Raw genomic sequence first — 17,795 nt, 5'->3', positions numbered from 1 at the left:
AAATGGAGGATCATTAATATCGCCGGCCCAGGATGGGCTCCATATTACCTATAGAATTGTATTATATCTAATAGTGACTATGATTAATTTAAACTTACACGCGACCGGGAACACCGCAATCGGATTTCGACGTTTTATTTGAGCCTATTGTACACTACCCTGCGCTGGCGCAGCCTAAGTTTTTGGGTGTCAATAAGAAAAGGGTGTGGCAAGCATTAATCCGCACCACCTCCATGACTGGGAATCTTCCACAGCCCACTTTTTTAGGCATTTCATTTTGCGAACTAGCGAACTGTGGAATGAGGTCCTAGTGGAGGTTTCCCTATAGTGACCGGTGAACAAAATGGGCTTCCACGTGCAGCGACGGCTGTCTTTTATAACCGTCCGGAAGGCTTGTTTGCCGTATCATACAAAAAAATCTGTGCCTAGTACACACGTAAGAAGTGAAACTTTATGACCTTGTTTTTCGAAAAATTAGTTAAATAAAGTTAAATTAGAAGAAATTTAAAAGGCTTTTATTATCATAGATATGAATACAAATAATACAATTGTTTCATTTTAGCTTATTACGACTAAGATTATTACAGAATTTCATTAATTATAATAGAATTATTACTATCATTGTTATCGTTATTATATATTTTTGTTATTAATGGCTTCGAATCGTTTCGTATCAACCGTGTTAGGGACAAGAATTCGTTTAACCGAAAATGTGACGGTATTTTTTTTTTCCAACGCCGATATAGAAGTTTCTCTTCAAAAACATTGTCTAATACAAAATTTGTCTGTGTATGAAAATTAGAATTTTTACAGACTTTAATTGACAGATTGTTATGTCTAACTAAGTTTAATTTTTTTCCTTAGATACAGTTAGAAGTATGAAAGTTAAGAGATTCATATCATTACTCGCTATAATTGATATTTATGAACGTTTTTTTTAAATATTATTACAGTGGTGGTCCGATATTCCGTATATCAAACAGTAATAAAGTTGAAGTATTGGGAATAATAGCCAGCAATGCTAAAACGGAGACAGGCGCCTGCTACCCCTACATCAATATGGCTGTGCCCACAAGAGCATTTCTCAAAATAATACAGCACTTTATATTGGATAGAGGTAATTTTGTGTGTAATCTAAAATGTGCTCTAAAATAATGACTTAAAGGTCTTATTTCAAATGAACCTACTGATCGTGTTATTACGTACGCTTTGACAGTTACAAAAACTTTAACTTTAACTAAAATTTGCTAAATCTATATATTAGGTTACCATTTTATAAATATAGTGACGCAAAGAAAAAAATCCTTAAGTCTAACTTGTTCGGAGATACTTCTGTTAGCTTTTTAATTATATAAACCCTGCTAATTTTAGTTAAAGAAATATAATCATGCTATTAAGGCTGAACAACTGTGGCACATGCGCTCTTACCTTAATAGCATGATTATATTTCTTTAACTAAAATTAGCAGGGTTTATATAATTAAAAAGCTAACACTTCGGTGGGCAGCTGGTTAATATTATCTCGCACGCACGACACCGGTGATGCCAGTGCAAAATACTCTTACTAAAATATTAAATTACAATACAAAGTTAAATAACGAAAAATATATATTTGACAATAATACTCTCCATACTGACTCGACCACTGCGTATTCTATTTCTAATAATTCCTTAACTCTTATACAACGAACGGATGGATATCCGACACATACATTGTGTTTATGAGTTAGGAGTACTCTGTGTAACTGACGTTAATAAAAAAATAAATATTTTGCAGACGAAACGAGACTTTCAACTATCGAGAACAACCGTGAAATGATACAATCACAATGGCGGCTACTACCGTATAGATCTAAAATCTAAATAACATTTATCAATTTCAGCATTTACATAGAGTATAAATAATTATAAAAATGTTGAGTTTATTTAATGAATTTTGACTTATGACGTAGCTATGCGCTAACACCTTTCACGGGTCCTTGCGTTGCATTGTTTTAAATTTTGACAGCTGACAGATGACATTTGATAGTCACATGTTTAGTTGTCAATGTGAACTTATTACCATGCTCTAAAAACATATTCTAAGCATTTTATCTGGTTAGTAATGATAATAATGTAACCAACATCGATTGAATTTTCATGGATAGAGAACCTTTCTGTTGTTATTCTAGTTCTTAGTATTTAATATGAAATTTGTTGCGGTTTTGTTGTTATATGTCTATTCATTTTGTTACATTTGATTTTGGATTCCACCAAATCAAAAAGAAAAAGAAATCTCTATCTTTCTATAATAAATATTTATATTAGATCCGCTTGTTTCATTTTATTATAGTTATCTCTTAAGATTTATACAGATTGTGAAAATAAAGTTCCTTTTAAAATCCTAACAACGTTAGTTAGTGTTTTATATTTACATAAAGTGTTTTTTACTGTTTGTTTTTTATTTAGTAGTTTTATTTCTTAACTATAAGACTAAGAAACTCTTAAAAACGACGTAAAAAGATTGTGTAGTACTTCTAAAAACTACTTTCTAAAGATCTATGTTATGTGTTATGTAAAAATGATGAAGTCAAATACAGAGTCTGGCCGCTCACAACACGGAGTCCTAGCGTGAATTTATTTTACCTAAATGTCCTGTTTTTTGTGAATAATAAAGTTTTCTATTCATTCTTTCTTTCCAGTTAAAATTTTCATGTTTATTTCTTTATACGTAAAAGTTAGTTTAATATTTAACTTACAACTTCGGCAAGCATTTATACTAAAGACATTTTTCCAATATGTACAGAAAGGCTTGGCAATCGCAATCTATCATTTTTAAAATCAATCTAATTTGCGTTTATTTTATTTACTAAATACATCACATCATATGTAATGCATTTTCTATAGTATACGTTACAATTCAATCTTCTAAAGAGTGTCAATTATGGAGAACACAAATTTTACAAAAAATAATAAACAATTTTAGTATTTACTAGACTTTTTTTTTTGCTTAACAATCTGCATTGGCAAGATGTATGACGTTTCTTTTCTTTTATACTTCTGTCCTATGTCATTTCGACACGCCAGAGTTATTATTATTATTTGTAAATCAGCGTCAATTTTAAGTTAAATAAATGGCACGAAAAGGGCAGGTTTCTATTCAAGATAACATCGATAATAATGAAGACTTTGAAGCATATTTACAGGCACACTTCGAACAATTAATTTGTAAGTATTACGGGACGGAATTTTTATATAACTTTGAGATTGACCTTGAACTTTTATCCTATCCGTAGGGCTCCGTCTGTTACCTTAGGTCTCTTGGTGCAGATAGTATTTAAAACGCAAATAAAAAAAATACTTTGGTATGCAATAATAATCCGTATTCCCAAAATTACTTCTTGCATAGAAAAATACTCAACTCGAAATATTACTAAATAAACTACAATTTATGTTCGCGGCGTACGGCTATTTATGTTATAGCAAAGCTTTTAACCAATGCATAGTGTAGCGGTGAAGACAAAGTGAATTAGGCCGAGGGCCAAGTGGAATGCGGCGTAAAAATATGGAAACACCACTCACCTATAGTCCTCCATCTCTTCACCTGTCTCCGTGGGAAGAAGACCACAAATAAAAGTATAAGCACAAGAAGCGGTAGCGTAAGCAAATAATGCGTAAGCACACGGGTGACTACGTCGGCGGTTTAGTCTTCTCTAAGGCGCGGGAACATGTAGAATGGTTCCCTCCTCCTACACTTGAAGATGGCAAAAGAGAAAGAGTAGTGTTTAGGGAATTAGTGCGGTAAGGATAGAAAATGTGAACAGAGAGGACTATAGGTAACTGGATGGCGTGAACACATACATAGCTTAAATAATACCAATGCACATTATACTTAATAACTCTTTTCTTTTCAAATATAGCTTTTATTTGTGTATTACTTACAGCAGTTTTACTAAATAACACAGCATTTTATTGGTTATAATCATCTAATTATTTATTAAGTACGACATAATGAGAACAGCAAAAAAATATAAAATTCGATACAAGTAGTAAAAAATTGTTTATGAAGTTTTCGTTCATCCAGGCGGTTTGTTGGGCAAGGCAACTCTCCAATACGCGAAAGCTTTCTTCTTGTATCCATCAAAAGTTTCCCAATCTTGATTAAATGGAATTTTACTTGCTGTTGAGCTTGCTCATATCTTTTTAGTCCGGAATCAGATTCTAAGAATTTGACATTTTTGTCAAGTTTCGGGCATTGATACGTAAGAGTCCAGTTTTTCATTGGAAGTACAGTTATAAATGTCTCTGAGCTATGATTTTCCGACCATTCCATGACTATGTTTGTTACGACTGAAAGAAATCTAGACAAAGTTAACTGTGTTGCTATAATATTATTCACTTTGGCGAGCGTGTCTTCTTAAAAAATACGACAAATATTATGAGCAAGTTTTGTGGTGCTTAATAATATATTTATTTATTTATTTACACTTCGTTACACTACAAAATAAAAATAAAAATTAACATAATTAAATCAAAAGGAGGGCAACTGGCGGCCTTATCGCTTACGAGCGATCTCTTCCAGGCAACCACTGTGAGTAAAGAAAAAAATAAATGTATTAAATAAGATAGGCAAGTAGTGCAAAATACATGTAATACACAGTTATTAAACAAAACTAAACAGGAATAAAATATTAAAGATACATTAAAGAGTAAAAAGACACATAAATCACGATAATTTAAGATAAGTCTCACGTCAGTTAGTAGTTAGTAAGAAAGTTCGGGATACGATGTGGACAGGTAATGTTTGTACAGAAGAAATTTAAAGGAAGATAAAGAAGGAGCTAAGCGAATTGGGACGGGAAGTGAATTCCATAGCCTAACTGCGGAGACCTTAAAGGAATCGCCAAGAAAGGAGGAGTTATGAGATGGGATTTCAAGGGTATAATTTTCGGAAGAGCGTAAGCTATAGTTATGGGCTCCCAAAAAATTGAAATCATTTTTGAGATAGGAAGGAGTTTTAGGGTTGAACAGGATGGAATATAGGAGATGAAGAACATGAGCATCGCGTCGCTGACGAATTGGCAACCAGCCTAGCCGCTTACGGAACGCAGAGATATGATCGTACTTTCTTAGACCGAATATAAATCTGATACAGAAATTTTGGAGACGATCCAGTCTATTTAGCAATTCCTCGTTAAGATCGGAGGAGCAGGAATCGGCGTAGTCCAGTAAAGGCAGGAGGAGAGATTGCGCCAGTGAGGTTTTGGTACTAAAGGGAAGAAAATTACTAAGATATATATATATAGCATATATATGTATATATATATATATATATATATATATATATATATATATGCTACTTGGATAGTTATTTTGCTATGACAACAAGTATCATCTACATGCGCTTTGGTTAATTTGCTGTGCAGTCAGTATTTATGATAACCATGCAGTATTTTTGTACCTAAATAAATTTATTTGTATCGCATTATGAGGGAAAAAGTAATGTCATGTGGATATATATTTTCGAATTATCTGCAGTACTTGTTCTGTTAAACATTTTGTTTATTTGTAGTGAAGTAACTTAATTGATATAGAAAAGCATATAAATGATGAAAATATATTGATATGCGATTATTTATTTGATGTGCAATTAATAGTTCCACTTTATATATTCACTATTTATTTGTTAGGGTTCTTACATCTCACCTTCTCATGTAGTTAATTATCGAGTGCAGCTTGGTCATACATACACTATACAGATACTTCTGACATTTAATAAAAGAATAAATGCAGCTGGGGCTCGAACCTACGTACTCAGGGATGAGAGTCGCACACTGAAGCCACTAGGCTAACACTGCTGCTAATGAACATTTAATACATATAAATTTAACCACACATTTCACAGGTGGCAAGCTGTACAACTTCTATAATACATTATACATAATTATATATGTATTAAGATAGGAAGTATAGGTATGAAAAATAGGTTAATTACATAATTGTTACGTGTTACGCTAACAAAATATAATAACTTTAAATAAATAAATAACAAATTTTTGAAACTTCACCTTTAGTATTAGTGATTTTCGCAAAAAAAAATACCTTTATTTGGAATCGTAAAGTAATACGTAAAATTATTTTAATCTGTATTCTTATTTGTAACGGATTATTTTTTCTAACTCAATCTATCCTGTTATATTATCTATCTTTCATAAAGAAATATGGAAACAAAATTTTTAAAACGAAATTTACCAAGTGGCTATTTAAAGCGTAATATATGAAAGTGATGGATTGATGTATAATTTAAAGAATTAGAAACCAATTTCTTCAGGTATGGAAGTGTATTCTGATTTCTGTGGTTCCTGTTTGGCGACAGGAAACGCCATACGAAAGGGTAAACTAGAGATTGGACAGGATCGTATCGCAATGGTTAAGGTAATATTATTAAAAATATTTTGCAAACATTTAGTAGTCCATTGCTAAACTGATAATTCTCAAACAAATATTTGGTGGACTATTGCTTTTATAGGAAGGTCTAGAACGTTGTTTATACAGTTGAATGTCCGATACGATCAAGATACTATTTTAAAAGATAGCATCGCTTCTCACTTCTCGAGTATATAAATTTGCACAGTTTACACCTGATGTTAAGTGATACCATGGATGCTCACATTGCCAGGAGGCTCGCAAGTGCGTTGCCGGGCTTTCAAGAATTGGTACGCTCTTTTCTTGAAGGACCCTAAGTCGAATTGATTCGGAAATACTTCAGTGGGCAGCTGGTTCCACATAGTGGTGGTGCGCGGCAAAAACTGCCTTAGAAAACGCTCAGTTGTGGAACGACGGACGTCGAGGTGATACGGATGGTAATTTGTATGTGGTGGTGACCACTATGTGCTGTACCAGCTTCGTGGCAAAAACTGAAAACAAATTCCTTCCCTTGATCATCGAAAGTGGAGTTCGACGCAAAGAGACAGCCTAGAAGATCGGCCTTCTCTTTTGCGGTATGGGCCAGTAAGTCATCCTCAGTCAGTCAGTCCATCAAAATTAAGTTAGTTTTTTTTTCTTTTTTGTGGTCTAGTATTGGTATGGCCTCTTTTAGGGTAAAAGTCACCTCCATATTTTTCCATTTCTCTTTGCAAGCAACATTCATCCAGTTATTCCCCGCTACTTCAATAACATCATTTGTCCATCTTTTCTTTTGTCGTCCCAAACATATCTTTCCAGTAGGTCCAGTCCATTTCGTTATTTGTGGTGTGCATCTTTTGTCCCGCGCTTTAGAAATGTGACATGCCCATTTCCATTTAAGCCTTAGAGCGTCTATAGATGCATCTGTAAGTTTTATTTTGTTTCAAATTTCTTGTTTTGTTTATTCTCCTCAATTTTAAGATGCTTCTTTCCATTGCATGCTGGCAAGACAAGGTAGAATATATGATCCATCATTATTTATATTGCGCCTTAATGCTTAGGTAATCCGTTTTGGTGTTCCAGACATTAGCGGATAATGTGGATGCTCTGTCAAGATTCAAAGGCAAGAGTGAGCCCGTGTTTCTATTTATTCACGTAAGTCCAGTGAAGTTTTCAAGTTATCTACTTAGATGTTTACAATTTGTGTATTTACGACTAAACAATATCTTGGGTAATGTAAAGAAGGTGTGTTTAGAAACTGTGTAAAGAAACTGTGTGTGTGTGTGTGTTTAGATAATGAAAAACAGCGTTATGTAGAAAGTTGCCAATTCTTTTATTGTTTGACGATGTAATCTCCGTTTTCCTTTCTACATATTGTCGTATTCGATGGAAGGCAGTAGGCCCATTAGATATGTGGGCCTCTTCTACGGCATTTTCATACCTTTTGACCGCATCTTCAAGGCTCGTAAAGCGATTGACATACCAGTCTGCAGTAACTGTCATTACATCTTCTAGCACAACTGTCGCCAAATGACCTTTCCGACCAATGAATGAGGCGATCATCTTTTTTCCTTGACTTCTTCCTTTCTTTACTTTAGTTAGCCGATCCTCGAAAGGAAACACCCTGAGCTGATTGTGTTCTGGTTTCGGGTTCATAGCAATATATCCAGCTTTCATCTCCTGTGACGATGTCAAATACAGCATTTGAGTCACCGCCGTTAAACTTATCTAACATTTGACGACACCAGTCCATGCGAAGGTGTTTCTGGTCGTCAGTTAACGTATGGGGAATGCATCTGGTACAAAACTTCCTGACGCCTAAATGTTCGTGTGATATTTTTGAACTTGACTCATACCAATACTTGCAAGGCTTGCCCGTATCTGCTGATAGGTCACTCTCTTATCTTCCTCTATCATTCATCACACAGCACTGATGTTATCTTCAGAAGTCGCTGTTAAAGGACGTCCCTCACGCGGATCATCATTGAGATTGCTACGTCCACGTTAAACTAGTTAAACCAATCGTGAATGTAAATAGTGGCACGAGATGGGGCTTTATTAAGAAATGCTAATCGCAGCCTATCATAGCTTTGTTGTTGAGTAAGCCCACAACGAAAGTCATAATAAATCATTGACCGAAGATTTTCTCGCGTTAGGTTCATTTTCACGTGTAACAAGAGTTTTAGATTTGCCGCCAATTCAGAAAAACAAATGAATGAATGAAGAATTCTAAAATTGAAATTCAAAAAAAGTTTTCATAAGCAATGTTTCTAACTGGCCAGTTCTAAACATTTTCAGTGTTATCCACGTAAATGTTATTATGCTGCAATGTCTTGACTTAATGTCCTATAACCCCTATATGTCTCATGCATTCAAACTTTTCTGAATATATTTTTCAAACTTTTTAGAGAGGTAAATTAACACGGGCAATGTTTGGCGCGAACGGCATTGAACTGTGTCGGATGATTGAAGAGGAGCTAGGCCTGATGCAGAAAGAAGTTACGATTGGACTTAAGCGACATAAGCAGGATATAATGGAGTTGCTGCCTGAAGAAGCTGTAAGCGTTTAGCGGTGTTACGTTAGCCCTGCCTTTGTTAGTATAGTTAGTTAGTATTTTATAGAGACGATAAATAATAAATTATTAAAATATAAAAAGTTATACATTATAAAAAAAAGATTTAACTAAACAAAACTGTTGGAACTATCTAGCACGTATTCACATCAAATATTGCAAGAAATGAATGTTTCAATACACAACCGTATTGTTACTGTTTAGGGGAATAGAATTATATATATATAAATATATATTGTTATTGTAAAATAGTTTTAAAATGTTCAATATTTATACATATAGCTTATTAAATATTTATGAGCAGTTTTGGCTTCAGCGTGCGAATCTCCCTGAGGTCGTGGGTTCGATCCCCGGCTGTGCTCAAATGGACTTACTTTCTATGTGCGTATTTATCACTTGCATTTAGACCCAAAAAGTCGACGGCGTGTGGTAGGCACAGGAGGCTGATCACCTACTATTAGATTGACAACAGATCATGAAACTGGTATATAAAACTGAGGTCCAGACCTAAAAAGGTTGTAGCACCAGTGATTTATTTATTAATTGTTTTCACTGACACACTATCTTTTATGCTGGAGCACACGAACATAGGCTCCACCATCACGTGAATGTCGAGGCTATTCAACTCCTTGACACCACTGACCTAGTGAGATTGAAAAGGATAAAACCATTTGAACTAGTGAACTAGTGTTAGTGTACTGTAACATTAAGTGCTAAACAGTGAATGAAAAATGAAATATATATTGAACACAAGAACAGAGTGTCTTCCCTTTAATAGAGACTATGAGTAGCGTTATTGGACACTTATTATGATTACAATCCTTTTTAGTAAATTAGGTTAGACTTAAATTACTTATTAGTCTTAAGTTAGGCTAGATCGTAATGTTCCATGATGTCGTAGTAAAGACACATGTATATAAAAAAAAACTAAAAAAAAAACTATCTTGTATGCGTCATTGCCTCAATAAGGTAAGTTATACTACGTGTATAATCTATATAATGGACGCATTATTTTAAAGGATGTAAATGTGATATTTCAGGCCAAAATCCAAGCCGATCTCAGGTTAGAAGAACAAGCTCGAGAAAACGTTGAACGATTGCGTATTCTTACGTTAGCGGCGAGAAAAAGACGCGTGAACGACCGACTTGCTTCTCACATCCGAAGAATTAACTTCATCATGTTTTGGCCTCACTGCCATAAGGCGCATTACGACTTGTACGAGAAATGGGATATGATTAGTTAGTTTAACTAACTTAATTTCTAATCTTAATTTATTTTCAATCGTATTATAAGTGTACGCTTCCTGGGTCATGGGTCATAGAGGCTTTTAATTTTACTCTATATTAACCACAACAATAGAATATAAGCGAAATATTTAAATGTTAATTGCTATGTAACGAATTAATGTAATGTATCAGTTGCAGAGAGTGCCTATATCTATACTATTCTCTCAGGGCGTAACTTCCAACGATTTAGGAAATCGCCACGCTTATATAACTAAGAAAGCGTGAGTGAGTAAAATGTACAGGCCTGGCTTGTACACTAAGTATTATTTATTTTATTGTTGTTAACTTATTTTATTTTTATTATTATGGCTGCCCGGAAGAGACCGCTTGCTAGGGAAAACCCTCCGTTGCTTTCTAACCATTCAATCTGAACTATTACTATAATGAAGTGTTAATATTTAAAGCAATTTCTTCCAGGCACCGGTAAGGAAAAATAAATACTGAGGGTAATAAAATGTATAACTAAATTAACAAAGTAAACACGGCAACGCACTTGCGAGCTCTCGGCAATGTGAGTGTCATTTAACAACAGGCTCATTTGCCCCCAGTTACATAAAACAAATTACAAGTAAAATGTTAACTAAAAAAAACTTAAAGCTGAAATTTTAACTGGGCCCAAAACAAGATTTTAAAATGTTTGGTTTGAGTTTTACCAAAACCTAAACCTACTCTTAAAATACAATTTCTAATTAGACATACAGGTGGCCGCTAAAGAGACATTCATAATAACCGAAGAAGGGGCTAAAGAGGCGCTTTATATGAGCGACGTTGAACCAAACGAAGCCTGTCTCCATGCTTTAATGAGTGGGGAGACATTGGTCGTGGTGTTCAAGATGTTTGATACTGATCATCGGAATTTTGTCAGTTAGTAGAACTGTCGCCTTTAATGCCTATATTTATTACCGTTGAGCTACCAAAAAATCGGTTTTTTTATCATAATGTTCCAAAAAACACAATGTATATGTACTCTCCGTGTATTCAAACATCAGTTTATACAGCGTTTGATTATCCATAATATGATAGTTAAACTACGGATAATTGGTAGGTTCAAATATATTTTCTAGAATTATTACGTCACGCCCTATATGAAGAAATACCGGTTCCAAAAGAGGACGTACCGCCCGAAAAGCAGTTGCCTCCAATACCTGCCTACGAACGATATGCCACTATCAGTAAGACGGCTAGGGAAGTACGCCGTGAAAGATACGAAGCTCGCATGCAGAAACTGGTATAATACATTTATCAAAGAGTTTATTAAATTTCCACATTGTGGAACCAGCTACCTGCTGAAGTATTTCCGAACCAATTCGACTTAGGGATCCTCAAGAAATTAGCGTACCAATACTTGAACGCATGCACTTGCGAACTTTCTGGCAATATGAGTGTCAATGAAAAAAATTAGGGTTTATAAAGTATGTGACAGTATAAAACAATAATTTTTACATGCAGCTTAGCGATTTCATGAACATTGGTGTCATCTAAGATTGGCTATAACGTTTAATCCTGTAACAGCGAGGATATCATTTCATAAAACATTTCAATAAATAATTAGGAAAACTCATTTATTCATTTAACTTGTACATTATTATTGCCACCATTCCAAATAGCGTGATGAGCGCGAGGAAAGGGAGCGGCTAGAAGCAGAGCAGGCGCGGCTGGCAAAAGAGGCGGAGGAAGAAAGACTGAGACTAGAAAAGCAAAGACAAGAAGAAGAAAGAATGGCTAGAATACAAGCTGGGGTGAGTTGATAAATTTGATTCAAAATAACTTTCTTGTTTGGTTTTCAGTCGTCATTAAAATTTATTAAAAATTTTAGATAAGTTTTTACTTTAATTTTTAAATGTATTTGTGCTAAGGGCAATCCTAAAAGCTACCTACTTGTTTATTAAAATGTTTAATATACCCTTTTTAATGTGTTAATCGTTCAGTTACCAGCTGATCCAGAGCCAGAAGACAGGGGAGAAGAAGTAGAGGGAGAGGAAATAGAGAAAGTAGAAAATGAGGGTGAAACCGAGGTGATTTCTAAATTTTCTTGTGCTAGCGATTGAATACAGTTTATGAAAAATTTAAGTAGTTGAGAGAATTTTTTGCTAATATACTCACTTGAATCTAAAAATGTATGAATGTATGATAAAAACCACTTTGGGTTGTGTTCAGCTACGTTTTTTAAATATTTATTTGGTTTTTCTATTCCGATAGCAACACTACTATATAATAATATCTACACAATTAAGCAATGCATAGCCCAATACGCTACAAAAAAAATCATAAACACTACAAATATTATATAATAAAAGATATATATTATATGCTATGAAACACATACGTTAAAATTATAAGGTGCATTGTTCTTTATAAATTGGTTTAGTATAGATGATATTAAAAAAAGATATGATAATGAATGCGATGGTCTTATTGTCTACGTTCTAGGGTTCTAACACTAAATTTACTTGCAGAAATATATAGCTTTTATAGTTTTGGAAATTCTTAAAACTTAGAAAACTTAAATGTTCTGTATTGCCTCAATGCATTTCTTCGTGGGGACCAATAATACTACTAGTCAAGTAAAGGAATTAAACGTAATTTATATATTTAAAAGATTTGCATATTAATAACCATGACATGGTGGTGTAAATATATATAAATATTATATAACCAATTGAATTTGGATAGCATAGAAAAAGTATATTTTAAATTAATTTTCCTTTTGTTCGAAGTGTTGTGGAAGCGGTGGATCTTGTGGAAAACTGTAATTAAAATAAATATATATGTTGTTATCTGTTGAAACCCTTCATTATTACCTTTTCATTAATTTTTTGTAGCCAGAAGAACAAGAGAAAGTTGAAGAAGAAGAGGAGTTCCACTCTGACGTATCAGTTGATGGGGAAGACTACATCCCTCCCGGAGGTCTGCTTGTTCCAGGCTTGTATTCCCCACCAAATGACTTGGCGAAAGCGAATGCTCTCAGTTATTTCTATCCCAAGGTAAGAAGTCCTTTTATTTATCCCACTTGTTATCCAAGCCGGAGGCTGTGATAAAGGGAAGGCTAGATTGCCCTTATGAGCAGAGTTGACCTAGTGTCTTCAGCTTGCGACTGTCATCCCTGAGGTCGTTAGTTCGATACCCAACTGTGTTCTATTGGACTTTATTTAACATTCACTCGAACGGTGGAGGAAACCATCGTGAGGAAACTGGCTTGCCTTGGACCCAAGAAGTCCACAGTGTGTGCAAGCATAGAATACTGATCACCATACTTTAGATTGAAACAGATACAGAAATCTATGGCCCAGGAAAACCTAAAAGGTTGTAGGTATTGTCTAGTTAGTCTAGTTACGTAAATGTATTATTTTCTATTAAGATTTTTAAGTTGAAAATGCCTATGCCATACTAATGTTAAAATAAATATTAAATTTCCAGATAGTGTTGGAGTTGACTCCGATTGAGTCTGAGCACCTCCCACCTCATGTACTAGTCATGTTCTCAATTGACAAAAGGCTGGAAGTCAAAGAGGTTATGGACACCTTTCAAGATGAAGTTCTGAATGTAAGAGAATAAAACTTTTGTTTCACGTTTTGACAAGACAAGTCCTGTATTAAAATGTAGTTTTTTTTTTGCATATGTTCCAATAAAACACTTTGTTTGAAGCTAAGTAACACCTGACTTTAACGGTTTAAAATATGTGCTTTTAACATAAAATTACGGGTACTGTGGTTGAGACGCTAACAAAAACTAACTTGGCTTATCTAAGGATTCATAAATCTAAATAACACTTATGTCATTGGACATTATCGGAAACGAGAATGTTGATATACACCACACTTATAGTGGTGAAAACTAAAGGGCTCATTTTGTTAACCGTTCTAATAATTAACTAAAATATTTATAACTTAACTAAAGTTAGGTTACATAATTCGAGTCTCACTTGATTTTTGGTAGACACGATGTCGCGTGGTTGGATTTTGACCAATCGCAATAGAGCAATACGTTCTTGTTTTGATTTACGTCGTATTTTAGGTTTATTTGTAATTTCAGTATGGTATCTTTGTGGGTGACGATCCTTACACGGCCGAGCATCTTGCCTTCACTATTAAGCAATACGACAAGATGACGAGACCTAGGAAGCAGTATGTTACTGTTATGTGTAATACTTTATATTGCTCCAAATAAATTCGATTCGGATTTTGGATTAGAGCTGCAGCTGAGTTTCATCATCGGACGTCGAGGCAGAATACAAAATTCACCCATACCACCTCGACGTCCGTCGTTCCACAAGACGTGAGCGTCTTTTAAGGCAGTTGTTGCCGCGCACCACCACTACGTGGAACCGTTTGTTGTTATATGAAAATAAAATTCACAAAACTGTAAATTTTTCGTCTCAAATGACAAAACATTCTTAAATTTTTTCGCAATTATGATTATGAATAAAAAACATCATCTTCATACCTTCAAACAATTTAAGTCGCTTATCAACTATGTCACGTGTAAGACATCTTGATTTAACAAAAATATATTTCTTATATTAATTATCACATAAAGAATGTAAGATTTTAATACCTAATTCTTTGAATAACTTGTATTTGCGACTATTATTATTATATATATGTATAATCATAATAATAATGTATTGCTGGGAGCAATACCAGGTACATATTTTTTCAGTAAGGACCGCTTAGCCATAATGGTGTCCCGCAAACGGAGTCTACCCCTACTACAATTGGCTGGCCTCAATCCTTGTTACATAAGCTCTGACGTCACATCCGGTGAACGTGAATGCCTAACCCTATTTCCTGTCGGTTACGGAGATGAATACGTTGAAGAAGAAAGTATCAAGGAAGAGGAGGAAGGGGTAAGATTTATTTTCAAATAATTGTAAAATTTGGTACATTTATTGTATTACATCTTTAGAATAGTAGGTAATTAATTTTTTTTAGTTTAATTCCGAATTTTATGTCTTTATTTATTGGCAGATTCCTGGAAAATATAGTTAGAGCTTTCCGGCTTTAAGTATTTTCGAGCTAAATTGAAGCTTTAAATGAGAAAGCTTTTGAATTTTATACTATAAACATAGATTTGTCGCCCATAAAATGCAAAATAATAAGTTATATTAATCAATCATGCAGCAGGACTGCGGTGCCTACACCCATTCATTATTTTTCTATACAACGTATTTAAGCTTGTTCGCTTATGCTTCAATATCTGAATTGATTTGAACCGCCTCTGGACCTGCCTGTTTTATATCATAAACATTATTTTTGTTTCCAGGAGGTAGTAGCGGTGACTGAAGCAGCAGACACTGTTGAAGTAAGTAATCTGTAATCTTATTTTTATAACAAACATTTGCAGTGATGTTATTTTTTTAAACATTCTTTCAATTGTGTTCATTTGTTTTTTTAGCCTGACGTCCCTGACGAGGCAAAAGAAGAAGAGGATGAAGATGAAGAAGAGGATTAACGTGTACATATTTCAAGTTTTAATTTGCTTATAATATATTATTTATTTTATACCTCACTTGTTTATGATCCTGAAATTTCGCTACTCACTATTAACGATACGTTAGTAGACACTTAATGAAATCTGCCTGAACGCACAATTTTTATCGTAGATTAAACATTGTGACAGCTCTACTGTGTATATACGTAAGAGTATATACACAGTAGAGCTGTCCCTTAGAGATTTTATATAAACAATAATAATTTATATGGTAGTGTTTTATTTTGTGTCCTAGAAAACAACAACCCAGTCGGTCACTCATATCTCCTACTATTCCTTTAAATTCTTTTATCTACAAGGGCGCATCATTATACCTTAGATTTAGTAGATCTTCAGCCATACTGATCAGTTAACTAAAATTATTTGCTTGTATTTAATATTGAGATGACCTGGGAGTGATATATTACAAATAAAAAAAAACAATCACAACAACCCTATTATCAAATGAACGTTATTTTTTTCTCAACCTTTCGATATGTTACCGGATGTCTTCTTAATTCGTTCATCTGGATAATATCCAAACAACATATCGACAAAATCCATGTTTCCCTCGGTCTCGCAAGGTGAAGAGGGCACACTCGTACATGCGCGGATGCAACTGGGTTTAGTTTTGAAATTGTTCTCATTCGCCCCACAACCGCTATACATAAATTGATGGCATCGCTGTGTTGAAGGATTGAATGCCCATCTAAAAAGGTTAATGAAATAATGCAATAGTTTTGAATAAGTGAAACCGCTACCCATGGACACATTGCCAGAAGGCTAACAAGCGCGCTGCCGACCTTTTAAGAATTAGTAAGCTCTTTTCTTGAATTGGCTCGGAAATACTTCAGTGGCCGGCTGGTGTCTGATGTGGAACCATGGACGTCAACATCTAACCAGATGTCTTTTCTGAGGGCCAGAGGGTTTTTTGGTGTTGTTGCAACACCAAGAAACCCCGAAGGCAGTTAAGAATTTAATGTTATTTTCTATGTAAAGATCGCTGTGTTGTTCTTACACTTTGATCGCTAAAGAACTGTGACCGTAGTATGCTTTTTCCATGGAAAATAATTATAAGTTATAATAAGGCTGGTAAGGTGTAATAATTTTTTAGGAGACGCGATTTATAATGGCATCACAGATAATACTTATTTACAGAAACCAGTATCTAATACTTACCTAATGATGGTCTTATTACAGTTCCCTTTAGCAGGAAATACGAAGCAAAGGTTAGGTCGACCATGAGCGTTTGGCACGAAGGCCCACGGCGGTGGTGGAACTCCTATTATACCTTCACCGTATTCTATGGAAGCCATATAGATACGTTTTATTAATAAAGAAATATTTATCATTAAGAATTTGTTGATAACAAATAAATTCAAGATGAGAACCCTCCAAATATGCTTAGGAAAACAATAAGAAAAGTTTTACTAGCCTAATTGTCGTTTCACTACCGAGCATTTTTATTATGAATTTGCATTTCTAAATTTATTGAAATAGTAATATCTGACTTAATTTGTAGAAGAAATTTCGAAGTAATCCAGCTAAAATTGTTTTCTAGTTTTACAAACTAACCTCTCCAGGGTGGCGGTAACCCGGGATCCCTGTTAACATCTAATTCGTCCCAGCTGTTTGCCTGTTCAGTTAATTTCTTATACATAGCAATATACTCGTCCATACTCTTGCCATCGTCCTCCGGTTTCCATATATCCCATTGGCTCATATTCCATAAATATCTCTTGTCATCATCAGAAGTGTCTATTTGGTCTACTCTGCTGCCGCAAGCAGAAACAGGAATTATACAGTTGAGCAGAACAAACGCGAGCATTGTTTCTCGAAATTAACTTTTTAATGTTGATAAATAACAAGTGCGATTTTAATTGCAATTTAACTTTTAATTTTGTAATTTAATTACATGTTACGTTTGAGTATTGTTAGTATTAGGTATTAGGCGGAATAATAGTATACTATTGCAACAAGTTGACACTTTTTAAGCCTAATAATTATAATATTTTTTTATTTCTTTACAAATGTTAAATATACAGTCTCGATTTGTCATATTTTTTTCTTATCCTAATATCTA

At 34.3% G+C, this 17,795-nt stretch overlaps 2 protein-coding genes across 4 annotated transcripts in view; both read left to right on the top strand.

The window, feature by feature from the left end:
• The window catches only part of LOC123716108 (peroxisomal leader peptide-processing protease), a 53,534-nt gene extending 51,283 nt beyond the window's left edge, over positions 1-2,251 (top strand). For all 3 annotated transcript variants that reach the window (XM_045671670.1, XM_045671668.1, XM_045671669.1), the window contains exons 10-11: positions 954-1,117; positions 1,777-2,251. In XM_045671670.1, coding sequence (XP_045527626.1) covers positions 954-1,117; positions 1,777-1,862 — 250 coding nt within the window. In that variant the 3' untranslated portion in view covers positions 1,863-2,251. The remainder of the gene's footprint in view (positions 1-953; positions 1,118-1,776) is intronic.
• An 824-nt stretch (positions 2,252-3,075) lies between these two features.
• LOC123716231 lies at positions 3,076-15,868 on the top strand. Its single transcript, XM_045671866.1, has 15 exons — positions 3,076-3,206; positions 6,310-6,413; positions 7,467-7,538; positions 8,792-8,941; positions 9,997-10,195; positions 10,937-11,107; positions 11,308-11,471; positions 11,851-11,982; positions 12,172-12,258; positions 13,066-13,227; positions 13,661-13,786; positions 14,276-14,367; positions 14,903-15,089; positions 15,506-15,544; positions 15,638-15,868. Exons 1-15 carry the CDS (start codon positions 3,113-3,115, stop codon positions 15,692-15,694), a joined length of 1,836 nt encoding a protein of 611 aa, XP_045527822.1. The 5' UTR covers positions 3,076-3,112; the 3' UTR covers positions 15,695-15,868.
• Positions 15,869-17,795: the final 1,927 nt, after the last annotated feature.

Source organism: Pieris brassicae, chromosome 11 (assembly GCF_905147105.1).
Source record: "Pieris brassicae chromosome 11, ilPieBrab1.1, whole genome shotgun sequence".
NCBI lineage: Eukaryota > Metazoa > Arthropoda > Insecta > Lepidoptera > Pieridae > Pieris > Pieris brassicae.
Note: the sequence above shows the minus strand (reverse complement) of the source record. Positions and strands in the feature narration are given on the sequence as shown.